Genomic DNA, 13,305 nt, shown 5'->3' with positions numbered 1-13,305 from the left:
CATTCCTGGCGAGGAAGGTGCCTCAGTGGACCAGCTGAGCTTATTGGAGTTTACCCCAATTACAAAAATTATCCTGATTAGATCTGCAGTTAAGGGCCCTACTGATGTATGAATCAGGGTTATCCCCAAGTGCAGATAAGGCCTAACTTTAGGTCCCCAAGTTTGAACATTTTGGCCCAGGTGAAGAGCAGTGAATACAAGGCATTGTCATTCTGCACTCATTTCAAAGGGAATGAAGTCACATTCCTGTTTATATGACTCTGTCTCTGTCTCCCACAAAAAGACAAGCTGAGTTTTGGATGATGCAGGCACCTAAGAGACAGAGGAAAAGAAAGAAAAATGATGTAAAAATGATGTGCTGTTATATTGCCAAGCATAGAACAAGGATTAAGATGAAAGAAGCAAATATTAGCTTCAGAATTGTTGTTAGATTGGAAATCACCACCAGCAGCATGTAAAGAAGCAGAGGACTCCATGCAAAACACAAGGCAAAAAAGCATGTATTACTCAGCCCTCTCCACCAAAAAATAATCCTCAGGACAGAAGAATGCCCATAATGTTTGCCAAGTGGGGTGCATATTGAGAAGAGAGTTTCAGATTAGATTTCCCATACTCCTTTCTGTATTGAAAACCCCATTACGAGAAATTGCTTTCAAACTCCACAGCAGAAATAAGAAGTGACATAATCATTGCAGGTCAAAGACATGGTGAAATGTAATCTCCAAAAGCCAAGAGCAAAACTGCCAAACCTGCAGCGGGGGTGGGGAGGAAGACTGCAGAGATCCTGGTCTTTTCAGCAAGAAGAAACTCCATTACTTGTGGCTAAACTGATGATTGTTTTAGTACAGTGTATACTCTCCTTAGTCAGAGTTATAGAAGAAAGATGTTCCAGCAGTTAAACCACTTGACTGGGACTCTGGAAACCTGGGTTCACATCACAGACTACTTGTACTTGGGGAAGTCACTTAAGGGTCTGTCTTTTCTACCCATGCTTAAGCAGCCCCACTGCAAACCCCTACCCGAGCTACTATCCCCTCACTGGTTCTGTGCCCACCCACATGGGTCACTATGGTTTCTGGGGAAACATCCCATAGTTCTCTGCGCTGCAGTAAACTGATCTTCTCCAATTCTTCCCCAGTGAATTGTAGGAGACAGTTTGTCCTTCTGGAACACAGGGGGAATTGTAGGAAGGCACTGGAGGACTATCAGCAGCACTCAGGGATTTAGCCTGCATCCGCACTGCAGTGTGGGCAGGTTACCAGCCAGCGGTAAAGCAGCATTCAGGTTTTAGCCTAAAGCCCTAGGCAAGTCAGTCAGTCTGGGCTGAAAGCACCACTAAACTCCAGTGAGCAACACGTGTGTGGAAGGGAGAGAGGCTAAGGGTGACACCCAAGTGAGAGCCCAGGTTAACTCTCAGGCCATGGCTACACTTGCAGATGCAGAGTGCTTTGAGTTAAACCAGAGTTCATAGAGTGCAGTAGGGAAAGTGCTGCAGTCTGTCCACACTGACAGCTGGTGTGGACAGACTGGTGTGGCCACATTAGCAGCTCTTGCAATGGCCACAGAGAGCAGTGCATTGTGGTAGCTATCGCAGCATGTAAGTGCCTGCAACGTGCTTTTCAAATGGGGGGTGGTGTAGGGTATAGTGTGACAGGGAGTGTGTTGTGTGTATGTGGGGGGACAGATATTGGGTTTTGGGGGGGCTGAGAGCATGTCAGCATGCTATCTTGTAAGTTCAGACAGCAGCAGACCTCCCACGGCCCCCCACAGCCTCTCTCTCTCACACACAGCATTTCACAGTAATGGTTACTTTGTCTTGGAGCAGATAAGCATGCTGGCTGTCAAATGGAGCTGTCAAAGGGCATATTCAAAACAATGACAAGAGTTGCCACTTGATTTAAGGGGATTAGGGGACGTTTCTGGAGGCTGATCAGAGCGCAGTAATGCAACACCTCGTTCACACTGACGCTGGGGTGCTCCAGCGGAGGCACATCAAACATTAGTCTACTTGCCGAGGTGGAGCACCAGGAGCGCTCTAGCAGTAGAGTCAGAGCACCATACATGCCTTGCCAGTGTGAAGGGTAGTGAGCTAGTCTGCCCGGGGCTCCTTTAATGCGCTGTAACTTGCAAGTGTAGCCAAGTCGTAAGTGAAGACAGACACTTAGAAGTCACAGGGAAATGAGTTCCCGCCCCCCAGGGTAGGCTGATGAAAACAAGAAGTTTTGTTCAAATTTTAGCTGACAGTTTAGAATTTCCATAAAACCATAAAAGTGCTGAAACCCCCTTTTTATTTTTTTTTTTGGCTTTTTATACAAAAAAAATGAGAAATTTGGAGAAAGCAGCCATTTTCCAAAGGTTTTGTTTAATCATAATCCCAGTTTTCCATGGAAAAAGTGTATTGAGACAAAGATTTTCAACCAGCCCCCACACCTCATCTATTCACCTTATTTCCCCATGTTTAACTCTTCAGGTCAGAGTATCTAGTACCGGGTTCAATGGTGCCAGCCCACCCTCTGCTCTGCCTCAAGGCCCTGTCCCTCCTCAGCCTCTTCCCCCCTGAGGCCACACTCATCGCTCACTCCTTTCCGCCCCCTCTCCACCTTGCAAGCGCTGCGCAGGGCCTTGGGGGAAGAGGTCAAGTAGGAGTGGGGCCTCAGGGCAGAATGCAGGTGGATTGTGGGGGAGAGGCCACAGTCCCACGCCGGGGCTCACAAAAGGTTCATTTGGCCCTGAGAGTATGTCATTGTGTGTGTATGCACAGTGCCCAGCACAATGGGACCCTGATTGCAGAGGGGACATAATAAAGGTTTAGTCATAGATATCATCCTAAGATATAAATTGCAAAGAGTCAGGAAAGTAACAAGCTTCAAATGAACAATTGATCAACCATTTCACAGCGAGCTCTCAGGTTCCTTACTTCGTAAGGTACTTTGTTACCTCACCATTCTGTTACTGAGATTAAGCCTATTTTCACACTCATCTAGTCTCATTCTCAGTGAATTTTTTTCTATTAATGATTCTCATAAGTGAATCATACCTTACTAACAAAAGTCACCATATTCTCCGCAGCCCCCAAGACCTCTATCTTGAAAGTGGCAGCCTTTTCTTGTGAAGTAAATACCTAGCATTCCACAGAGAATCCAGTCTGCTGCGTGACCGGCTAACTACAGCAATCAATCCTTTTAAACATCTTTAGCCAATGTGTGCACCACACAAAGAAACATTAAAAGGAATTAATACTTGAGGACAATGGCTTGTTACGAGAATGCAAAATACTGGGTATAATAAAAGCTTTGCTGATCTTCAAGCACAAGCCACAAAACATTGCTGTAAAATTCCTCTTAGGAAAAGTTTGCCATGTGCAGTGTGACAGCCTGTAACCACAATTTCACCCCCTTTACAAGACTATGGTGAATTTTGTACAAAGTATGGCTTGTGAGGTATCATTTGAAAACAGATAATTCACTGGTCATTATTGCCCTGGTAAAATAAATGTGGCAACATTGTAGGTAAACTTATAAAAAATTCTACTGTATGACATTACTGAGACATATTCCAAATCTGGGGAAACAGCCACAAACCAGTTCCTCAGAGACAAAAGGCAAACTGATGCCTTAGCAAGGCATCAACAAAATCAAAATGGACCATCACCTGGTTAAGTGGCCATCCCTCAGCAGGAAAAACGGCATGAGTGAGAAATTTACACTTTGTCTCCTGAACGCCAGCTGGAGATGATTCTCAAGGAAGGGAATAAGAATGGGGAACAGGTGCCCCAAAAATATTCCTTCCTTTCTCTCCATCCTCGGCAACCACAATACCTAGGGAACAAAGTAACAGCTTTGGACTGAGGGAAGGATCCTGTCTGAAACGAATTCAGCCAGTAAGACTGCTGAAGCATGTGCTGAGAGATCTTTTGCTTTGAATTTATGTAGCTAGTTAAGTTAGGTATTAGCTGTGTTTTACCTTTAATTTCTTTGTAACCAATTCTGACTTTTATGCCTCATTACTTGTAACCACTTAAAGTCTGTCTCTAGTTAATAAACTTGCTTTATTATTTTATCTAAACCAGTGTGTTTGGACTGAAGTGTTTGGGGAAATCCTACTTGAGATAATAGAAAATTATATGCACAAATTCTGTTAATGAAATGATGGACTTATAGGAGCTTGTATTGTCCGGGAGAGGGCTGGGCTGTACAAAATGCACATTTCTGGAGGAACGGCTGGGGCTGGGAATTGCTGGTGTTGCTCTCGAGTGTAATTCATGAGTAGCTGTCCATAGCACTCATACAGAATAGCTGGGAGTAATTTACATACTGGAAGTTGTGTTTGAGCTGACCAGCAGCGTTTGCTCTCACAGTGAAGCCATGTAAAAGGCATCCCAGGCTGGAGAATTGAGGGAACACAGCTGTTCCACAGTCCAGATTGTACCCTGGTAATGTCACAAGCAGTCAGATGAAAATCCAAAGGAAAGGCAGGGAAGAAAAGCTAAAAGTTGTTTTATTTGTATTATGGTAGTACCTCGAGATTTCACCTAAGGGCTTGTACTTGAAATGCTGCAGCTTCACTGCTGTAGCACTTTAATGTAGACACTAACTATGCTGAAAGGAAGGTTTCACTCATTGGCGTAAGTAATCTGCCTCTGACAGAAGATTGTCTACAACCGAGGTTAGGTTGGCTTAGCTACGTCACTCAGGAGTGTGGATTTTTCACATGTGAGTGATGTAGCTGGGTCAACCTAACTTTTTAGTGTAGACCAGGCCTGAAACGAGGGCCTCAGTGTGCTAGGTGATGTACATACACATAGTAAGAGACAGTCCCTACCCTTAGGAGCTTACAATTGAAATAGACATGACAAAAAAAAAAGAGGTTTATTATCATCCCCATTTTACAGATGGAGAACTGAGGCGGAGAGAGTTTAAGTGACTTGCCCAGGGTCACCCAGGGACTCTGACAGAGCAAGGCATTAAACTCTGATTTCCTGAGTGACAGTCCAGGACCTTAAACAGAGAGCCATCCTCTCTCATTTTCCCAGTCCAATGCTTTAGCCACAAGATCAATCCTCCTCTTCAAGTGCAGTAAAATCAGTGGCGCCCAACCTTTCCAGACTACTGTACCCTTTTCAGGAGTCTGATTTATCTTGTGTGCCCCCAAGTTACCCCTCACTTAAAAACTACTTGCTTATAAAATCAGACACAAAAATACAAAAGTGTCACAGCACACTATCACTGAAACACTGATGACTCTCATTTTTACAATATAATAATAAAATAAATCATTTAGAATATAAATATTGTACTTACATTTCAGTGTATAGGTCAAAGAGCAGTAAACAAGTCATTGTATGAAATTTTAGTTTGTACTGACATTGCTAGTGTTTTTTATGTAGCCAGTTGTAAAACTGGGCAAATATCTAGAGGAGTTGATGGACCCCTTGGAAAATCTCTGCATGCCCCAAGAGGTACATGTACCCCTGGTTGAGATCCACTGCAGTAAATCCGCGGCGGCAATTCGGTGCACTGCTTGGGGCAGCAAAAACAGTAGAGCCAGCCCTGGTAGGAGGAGAGCATAGAGAATGTGCTGGAGAACACGCAGGGCTGGTGCAAGGATGTTTCGTGCCCTAGGCGAAACTTCCACCTTGGGCCTTCCCCTCCCGTGCCCCCGCCCTGAGGCGCCCCCCTTGCGTCAGCTCCCCCCCTCCGCCCTGAGGTTCCCCCCTTGCAGCAGCTCCCCATCTTCCACCCTGAGGCACCCCCCCTGCCCCAGCTCACCCCTGCTCTGAGCACGAGCACCCCGAGCACGCCATTGCTGCTTCACTTCTCCCGCCTCTCAGGCTTGCGCTGCCAATCAGCATAGCTGCCGCAAGCCTGGGAGGCGGGAGAGGTGAAGCAGCCATGGCGTGCTCAGGGAGGAGATGGGGCAGGGGAGAGCTGAGGCGGGGAGATCCCCTGCCTGCCACCCACCCCCCTTACTTGCTGCAGGCAGCCCTCCTCGCTCTCCCCTGCCCCAGCTCCCTCTGCCTAAATGCCGGCGGCGACCAGGGCAGCTGAAGATCTGGCTGCCGCGGTCACTGCCAAAGAAAATGGCGCCCCCCAAATCCTAGTGTCCTAGGCAACCGCCTAGGTTGCCTAAATGGTTGCACAGGCCCTGAGAACACGGCTTGCTATGGAGCTGAGCACAGACCTGATGTGGGCTGCATAGGACAGTGCTGGCCAGTAGCGAATTGAGATCTGACACAGAAGATTTGCTTAAGCCCATATTATTTCTACCATGAAACCTACCCATGAAGTAGGGTAACCAAATAGCAACTGTGAAAAAAACAGGACAGGAGTGAGAGGTAATAGGCTTCTATATAAGAAAAAGTCCCCCAAAACAGGACTGTCTCTTTAAAAATGGGACATCTGGTCACCCTATAATGAAGCAGAGAGTCTCCATGGTACATCTGAAGTGCAGCCCTGCTCCAAATCGTTGGCTCAGTACGACACTTCAGCATGCGCTCTGGTGATTACAATCACACCTGCCACTGACAGTCAACTTAACAGGTGCCAAAGCGTCCCCGCCCCCGTGTTTATTTGGGGGGTATTCAACACCAAATCCTAATGCAGCTAAAAATCCAGAGATCCACAGCCAAGAAGAATGTGGAATTCACCACCTATCACATTCTGAAAACAGGAACCAGTAAATAAGTCATAAATAAGTTAAACAATAAAGCAGGGAGGCAAAGGTTGAAGTGCAGCAGGTGGGTGTCTGCTCCAGATATGCAGTGTTCTTTTCTTCCTGGGGCTGTGAATGGGTGAGCATGCTTCAGTGACAGTACGGAGAAAAAAGTGGTGGATTACATTTGCCCAAAGACGTGGGCTTCCTTCTGCTTCCCTCATGGCGGTTCCTAATCAGTTCCCTGCTGCTGCGTTCCTTCTGCTATTGCCCTTAACACAAGTTCTCGCACAGAGCACCACAGGTAAGTCCACATTTGTTGAGTCCTACAAGCACAGAGGAAATTTTACCTATGAGCGGGTTATTCCATAACAGCCTGTCGCAGGGGGATTTGCACCATCCTCTGAAATAGCTGGTGCTAGCCACTGCCAGCAACAGGATAGTGACCTAGCTGGAGCTTAGGTCTGATCCAGTCTGATGATTCCAACATCCAAAGAGAACTGGCCAACAATTTTGTGCCAACACTGACACAAATGATTGTGTGCTTCTTCCAGAGTGTTCTGTAGGAAATGAGAAACCAACAATAAATGAGAATAATCTGCTGGGGGCTGTTGTTACCACCATTACAATGGAGCCTGGTGTCACAGTAACAATTGAGAACTCTTCCGACTTCAGATGGTTTGCCATTAATGGCACAGAATTGATTCTAACAGATTCCTTGGATTATGAGGTAAGTTTTTATTTGGAAAAAAGAGACAATTAGTCTATGAGTTAATATTGTAAAACACTCTTCACAGAGTACAGGTCACCTGGAAGAGACATGATCTAATACCTCTGACGGTCACAGCACAGCTGGCTTTTAAAATGGCGTCACCTTTTCTATTTTACTGACGTTTGATATCCCGAACAGGGAACCTGTATGTGTAAATTCAACCTTTACTCCCCCCACCAACTCTCTCTTTTTCAAGTGAGCACTGGGGGAAAGCTGACAGGTGCAGAGATAATAAAAAGAAAATATCATAATGCTGCTGTATAAATCCACGGTACAGCGATACCTTGAATACTGCAGTCAGTTCTATTCACCCACCCCTTCTCAAAAAGATATATTAGAGCTGGGAAAAGTACAGAGAAGGGCAACAAACATGATTAGGGGATGGAACAGCTTCTGTATGAAGAAAGATTAAATAGACTTGCACTGTTCAGTTTAGAAAAGAGACAACTAAGGGGGGATATAATATAGATCTATAAAATTGCGACTGGTGGGAGAAAAAAAGTGTTATTTACTCCTTCACTTAACATAAGAACCAGGAGTCACCCAATGAAATTAATAGGCATCAGGTTTAAAACAAAGAACCTTCATACAATGCACAGTCAGCTTATGGAACTCCTTGCTAGAGGATTTTGTGAAGGCTAAATGTACAAATGGGTTTAAAAAAGAACTAGATAGGTTCATGGAGGATAGAACCATCAATGTCCATTAGCCAAGATGGTCAAGGACGCAACCTCATGCTCTGGGTGTCCCTAAACCTGTAACTGCCAGAAGCTGGGAACAGATAACTGCTCTTTCTGTTCATTCCCTCTGAGGCATATCGCATCAGCTATTGTCAGAAGACAGGCTACTCATCTAGATGGACCACTGGTCTGGCCAGTATGTCTGTTCTTATGTTCTCCACCCCTGAAGTCTATTCCAAGAGGTCCATAAGGTGTGCTGGAGAACACGGTGCAAGTTTTAAAGCAGAGACTTGTAAATACACTTCAGTAGAGTTTGGACCCTCCCCATGGCTAGTTTAATATCGTACACATATATACACAAAATGATGACAGTCTGGAGCTGTGAGATGATTCTGTTCACTTTAGTGGAGTTCTAATTTGGAAATTTAATGGCAATTTAAATGGCAGCGTTGTTAACTATTTCACTGCCAATTATTTTAATAGCCAGCAAGTGTGCCAATCCTAAACTGCCCCCAGCAAGAAAAGCCTCCAGTTCCTTCCCACCCTCTCAATAGTTTCTGCAACGCAGTCCTGCTTTTCCCAATATACAAATGTGCAGCATATCGAACAATGAAAGATTTCCTGTAAAAACAGACCCTGTGGGGGACATTGTACTCACTGTTCAATATTAACTTCGGTTTAATTTACCTAGATCTGCTGGAGAATTTCGAGCTAGGCTCACTGTAATGCGAGAGCAATGAAGGGGCACTATAGCAGGGTGGATGTTAATTCTGCAGTCAGGTAGAGAGGGTGTTGGCTGTGGGAACAGATGTAGCCATGAAGAAAGGGGCTGGGCTAATTGGTATCTGTACAAAGAGAAACCTCGCTGAGCAGCAGACTTAAAGAACTCTCTCTCACTGCCCCACTTTTGGCCTGGTCTACACTATGGGAGGATCGATCTAAGTTACGCAACTTCAGCTACGTGAATATGTTCTTAGATCTACTTACCGCAGTGTCGCTGACGCTCTCTCGTCGACTCTGCCTGAGCCTCTCGCCTTAGTGGGGTACCAAAGTCGACGGGAGAGTGCTCGGCAGTCGATTTATTGTGTCTAGACTAGACGTGATAATCGACCCACTGGATGGATCGCTGTCCGCTGATCCGGCAGGTAGTGTAGACAAGCCCTAGCATGATGCATGGGGAAAGTCTCCAATCCTATCTGCTTCTGTGTAAATCTAGAGTAACTCCACTGAAGTCAGTGGTATGATTTCACATTGACACCAGTGTAACGGAGATCTGAAGCTAATTGAAGACCTGTAAAAGGAAGAAAGAAAAATATCTATCTTAAAAAAAAGTATGTGTGTGTGTATATATATATATATATATATATATAAAAACACAGCTGAAGCAGAGCACTTATTCACTAGCTTTATTTTGAGCATAAATTTAAATTCCATTGAATTCAAATGAGACTTGTCCCTAAATCCCAACTGGATTTAAGCTCGTGCTTAAAATGCACAAAAGCAGGTGCTAATTACTTTGTTGCCTCAGGACTGGAGTGAGCCACACCTGAGAAGAACGTTGGTGCCACAATAGATGTTTTTTAAAATGACAGATTTTTTTGTTTCTGTTTTTAAAACACAGACAGAAAACACATTACTAGTAACCCTGCTTTGCTGGAAAGGGGGTGTAGAGGTGAGTATAAATTCTAATAATAATTTCTATATTGCTAGATAGAAACTAGAAACAGAACACCACACTTGGCTCAGATGTTAACTATTCCCACCACATACCCTCTGTGAGAAACTGCTCATTCTCATGGTTGTCTTCTCCTGGAAAGAGCAAAAAAAAACCCCACTGCCCATGAGATTTCAGTGCCATCATATCCAAATTCAAACCCAAGCCTTCATTCAGCCTACAGCCCAAATGCACACGTAGTCCAGATCCAGTTCTGATCCTCACACTGTCTCATGCCTACCAGTCAATGCCGCTCCTAATAGCCTTACTTTATTTGTGATTTTTCTCCCCTCTTCCTACCTCCCCACCAGGTCAATTCTGTGATGGTTATAGTAGAAGTCGGCAATTTGAATGACAACAGCCCGGTATTCAAGGAAACAAATATCACTGTAAATGTTCCTGAGGTAAGGGTTTTATTAAACTATTGTTATAATAAAGGGAAGATTACAGATCAGATAGTTCCAGTTCATGTGGGACTCTAATCTTGACAAGAGGAAAGTGATTTATAAGCATGAATGCAGCCCATTCTTGTCCATGAAAATTAGAGGATGTGCATGAGGTGAAGACAATATTTCCTTGACATTTCAGGTTAGAATTATTGCCTTTGCAATCAGAGTCATTTTAAACCTGACTGTCAGAAGTGCTGAATTGTTGCTGCTTCTGTTGACTTCAGCTGTGTTGTTGTAGGTGCTCAGTATTTCTGAAATCAGTCCTTAACCTATTTAGCCAAAATCAAAGCACACAGAGGAAAGCAAACTGCAGCCAACAGTGACATCCCTTACATGTGCAGCTCTCCAGGGGCTTTGTCTATGAAATCCACCTCTCAGTACATGTTACAGGTCCCCCTCTGTGCTGACGGTCACATTTCCTAAGGTAACTGCACCTCTGACCTCTTATTGGCCACCTTGAGGGATCCCACCCAAGTTTCAGGCCTCTAATAGTCGACTTTCTTGGGGCACGATCTCACTATCCTCTCCCTTCAGACTTAGGCTGCAGATTTCTGCTATTCACTGTGATCACCACAGCAGAACTGACTTTAGTCCAGCACCTGCAGTCCTACTCTCTCAGGGGCAAGGACAAGGTTCACCAGCGACCAGCCAGCCTTCAAAAAGGAAAATACTATTTAGTCAGAACAAAAGCACTGCACAGAGAAGACATATCTTAAAAAAACAGGCAGTTTATATGCAGGCTTAGCTCACCAGGTGTCACCCATCTTCCATGTAGAGACCCTGGCAGGTTTCAAAACACTTCAGGTCCTCTCGCGAGGCCTGCCCCTCTTGGTCACGCCAATCAGAGGATAGGAACCTGTTGCAGCCACAGCTTGGGAATCTTGGCTCTTTAGCTCAAGCTATAGCAGCTCCTGCTTTCAGCTCTGGTTAAGTCCCTGGTGTGTCAGCCAAGATGGCAGCTGTCACATCTACACCAGGGAATTTTAGAATAGACACCTCTGGCCAGGGGTGGCTCCAGGCCCCAGCACGCCAAGCGCATGCTTGGGGCGGCAAGCCACGGGGGGCGCTCTGCCGGTCGCTGAGAGAGTGGCAGGCAGGCAGCCTTCAGCAGGATGCCTGCAGAGGGTCCGCTGATCCTGCGGCTTTGATGGACCTCCCGCAGGCATGCCTGAGGAGGGTCCGCAGGTCCCGCTGCTTCGGTGAGCCGCATGACCAGAGGACCCTCCGCAGGCACGCCTGCGAGAGGTCCACTGGAGCCGCCGGACCGGCGACTGGCAGAGTGCCCCTCACGGCATGCCACCGTGCTTGGGGTGGCGAAATGTCTAGAGCTACCCCTGCCTCTGGCGCCATCTCAATTCAGCAACACCAGTACCGGTAAGGGCCCTAATGTAGACAATGCTCTGGGGGCATCCAGCATTTTTACCACCATGTCAATTAAACTTGATCAGAGGTGGCAGTGGGAGGATTATCTCTAATTCCAGAGCACTGACCCATACAGAACAAGGGGACTAGGAAGGATTTACCAGTGAGGATGCTATATCCAGCAGGTGACCATTTGCCAAAATGGAAAAAATAATCATGCATATTTGTTTTCAGGATACAAAAGTGAATACGATCATTATACCTGAGGCGAGCGTAACTGCTAGTGATGCTGACCTGGACAACATACAATACGAACTTACAGCGATCACCCCAGTGAGTATGTTCGTTGCAAAAACATAGAACTCTTTGTTAGTGATTTACACTGGCACCAACTTTGAGACAAGAGGCAAGTGGGACTTTCAACAAGAGTTGGTTATTTCAACTGCTGGATTACATGTGAGATTTCCAGAAACCTAAGGCCAGGACAGAGCAACGAGGGTGCTAGTGGAACAGAGAAATCCATGTTTTAGATACTGAATTCTTTAAAAATTCACACTTAAAAAAAAATATTACCAGAGCACCTATTCAACTTCAACATTACAGTAGCGCCTAGAAACGTACACCAGGTTGGGGAACAATTATACTAGGCTGTACTACAAACATAGTAAGAGAGAGACCCTGCCCTGAAGAGTTTAGAATCTCAGTAGGTCAGCAGACAGAGTGGGAAAGGAAGTATGATTATCCCAGTTTTACAGACAGGGAACTGAGCCACAGAGAGATTAAAGGATTTGCCTCAGGTCACACAGGAAGTCTCGGGCAAAGCCAGAAACTGAATCCGGATCCCCTGAGCCCCAGTCCAGGGCCTTAGCCACAAGATCAGCCTTCATCTTTAAGGAGTTTGTTGAAAGACCAATGGATAATGTATAGTCAGTTAAACTGATGCCAATCTGGAGTATAAAGGGTGGTGTTTTGTCATTTTATTTGATTTTTTTAAAAGTTTTAATTAACAAAGGAATTGATAAAAAAATTCCAAACAAAAAAAATAAGAGAATCATGTCAAGGGCAGATGGGGGTCAAAGTTCTCCATCAGTTACACTTGTGCAACCTCACTGATTTTAATGGAGTTGAACAGGTGTAAATGAGTTCACAATTTTACCTGTCAGGCCAGATTCTGGCCTCAGAATGGTATAAATCAGGAAGAATGCTATGAAAGGCGCTGGTGTAAGTGAAAGCAAAGCCAAGCCCATTATTTCCGACTACAGTAGAAGGTGATGTGCCAAGTTGTGTTCTCTGTTACACTGATTTAATTCTGAATTCAGCCCTATGATCATTTTGAGAGAAGAATGTTCAAAATTCCACTAACGATCCATACTGAGATACCAGAGATGATTCCATTTTACTAGCAAGAGACCAAAGAGTTCAAATCATCAACAGTTGAACTATGTATGTATCTCTCTTAGAAATACCCAGCCTTGGATGTTATATATGTTAAGCAGCTAACAGTATTTCAGAGTATGTGTCTGTGGCCAGGTCTACACTGCGACTTTAAATCGGTTTAATGGCCGATATACCGATTTAACGCTGTATCCGTTCACATGACGTCGTCATTAATATCGATTTTACCGCCTCCTTAAATCGATTTCGGAACTCCTCCCAAACGAGAGGAGTAGCGCTAAA

At 45.1% G+C, this 13,305-nt stretch overlaps 1 protein-coding gene across 1 annotated transcript in view; it reads left to right on the top strand.

The window, feature by feature from the left end:
• The first annotated feature begins 6,786 nt into the window (after positions 1-6,786).
• The window catches only part of CDHR5 (cadherin related family member 5), a 35,529-nt gene continuing 29,010 nt past the window's right edge, over positions 6,787-13,305 (top strand). The window contains exons 1-5 of the mRNA XM_032773448.1: positions 6,787-6,955; positions 7,206-7,381; positions 9,725-9,775; positions 10,129-10,221; positions 11,863-11,961. Coding sequence (XP_032629339.1) covers positions 6,787-6,955; positions 7,206-7,381; positions 9,725-9,775; positions 10,129-10,221; positions 11,863-11,961 — 588 coding nt within the window. The remainder of the gene's footprint in view (positions 6,956-7,205; positions 7,382-9,724; positions 9,776-10,128; positions 10,222-11,862; positions 11,962-13,305) is intronic.

The sequence above is a fragment of the Chelonoidis abingdonii genome, chromosome 4 (genome assembly GCF_003597395.2).
Source record: "Chelonoidis abingdonii isolate Lonesome George chromosome 4, CheloAbing_2.0, whole genome shotgun sequence".
Classification (NCBI taxonomy): Eukaryota; Metazoa; Chordata; order Testudines; family Testudinidae; genus Chelonoidis; species Chelonoidis abingdonii.
The sequence above is the reverse complement of the archived record's forward strand: the minus strand, read 5'-3'. Positions and strand labels throughout refer to the sequence as shown.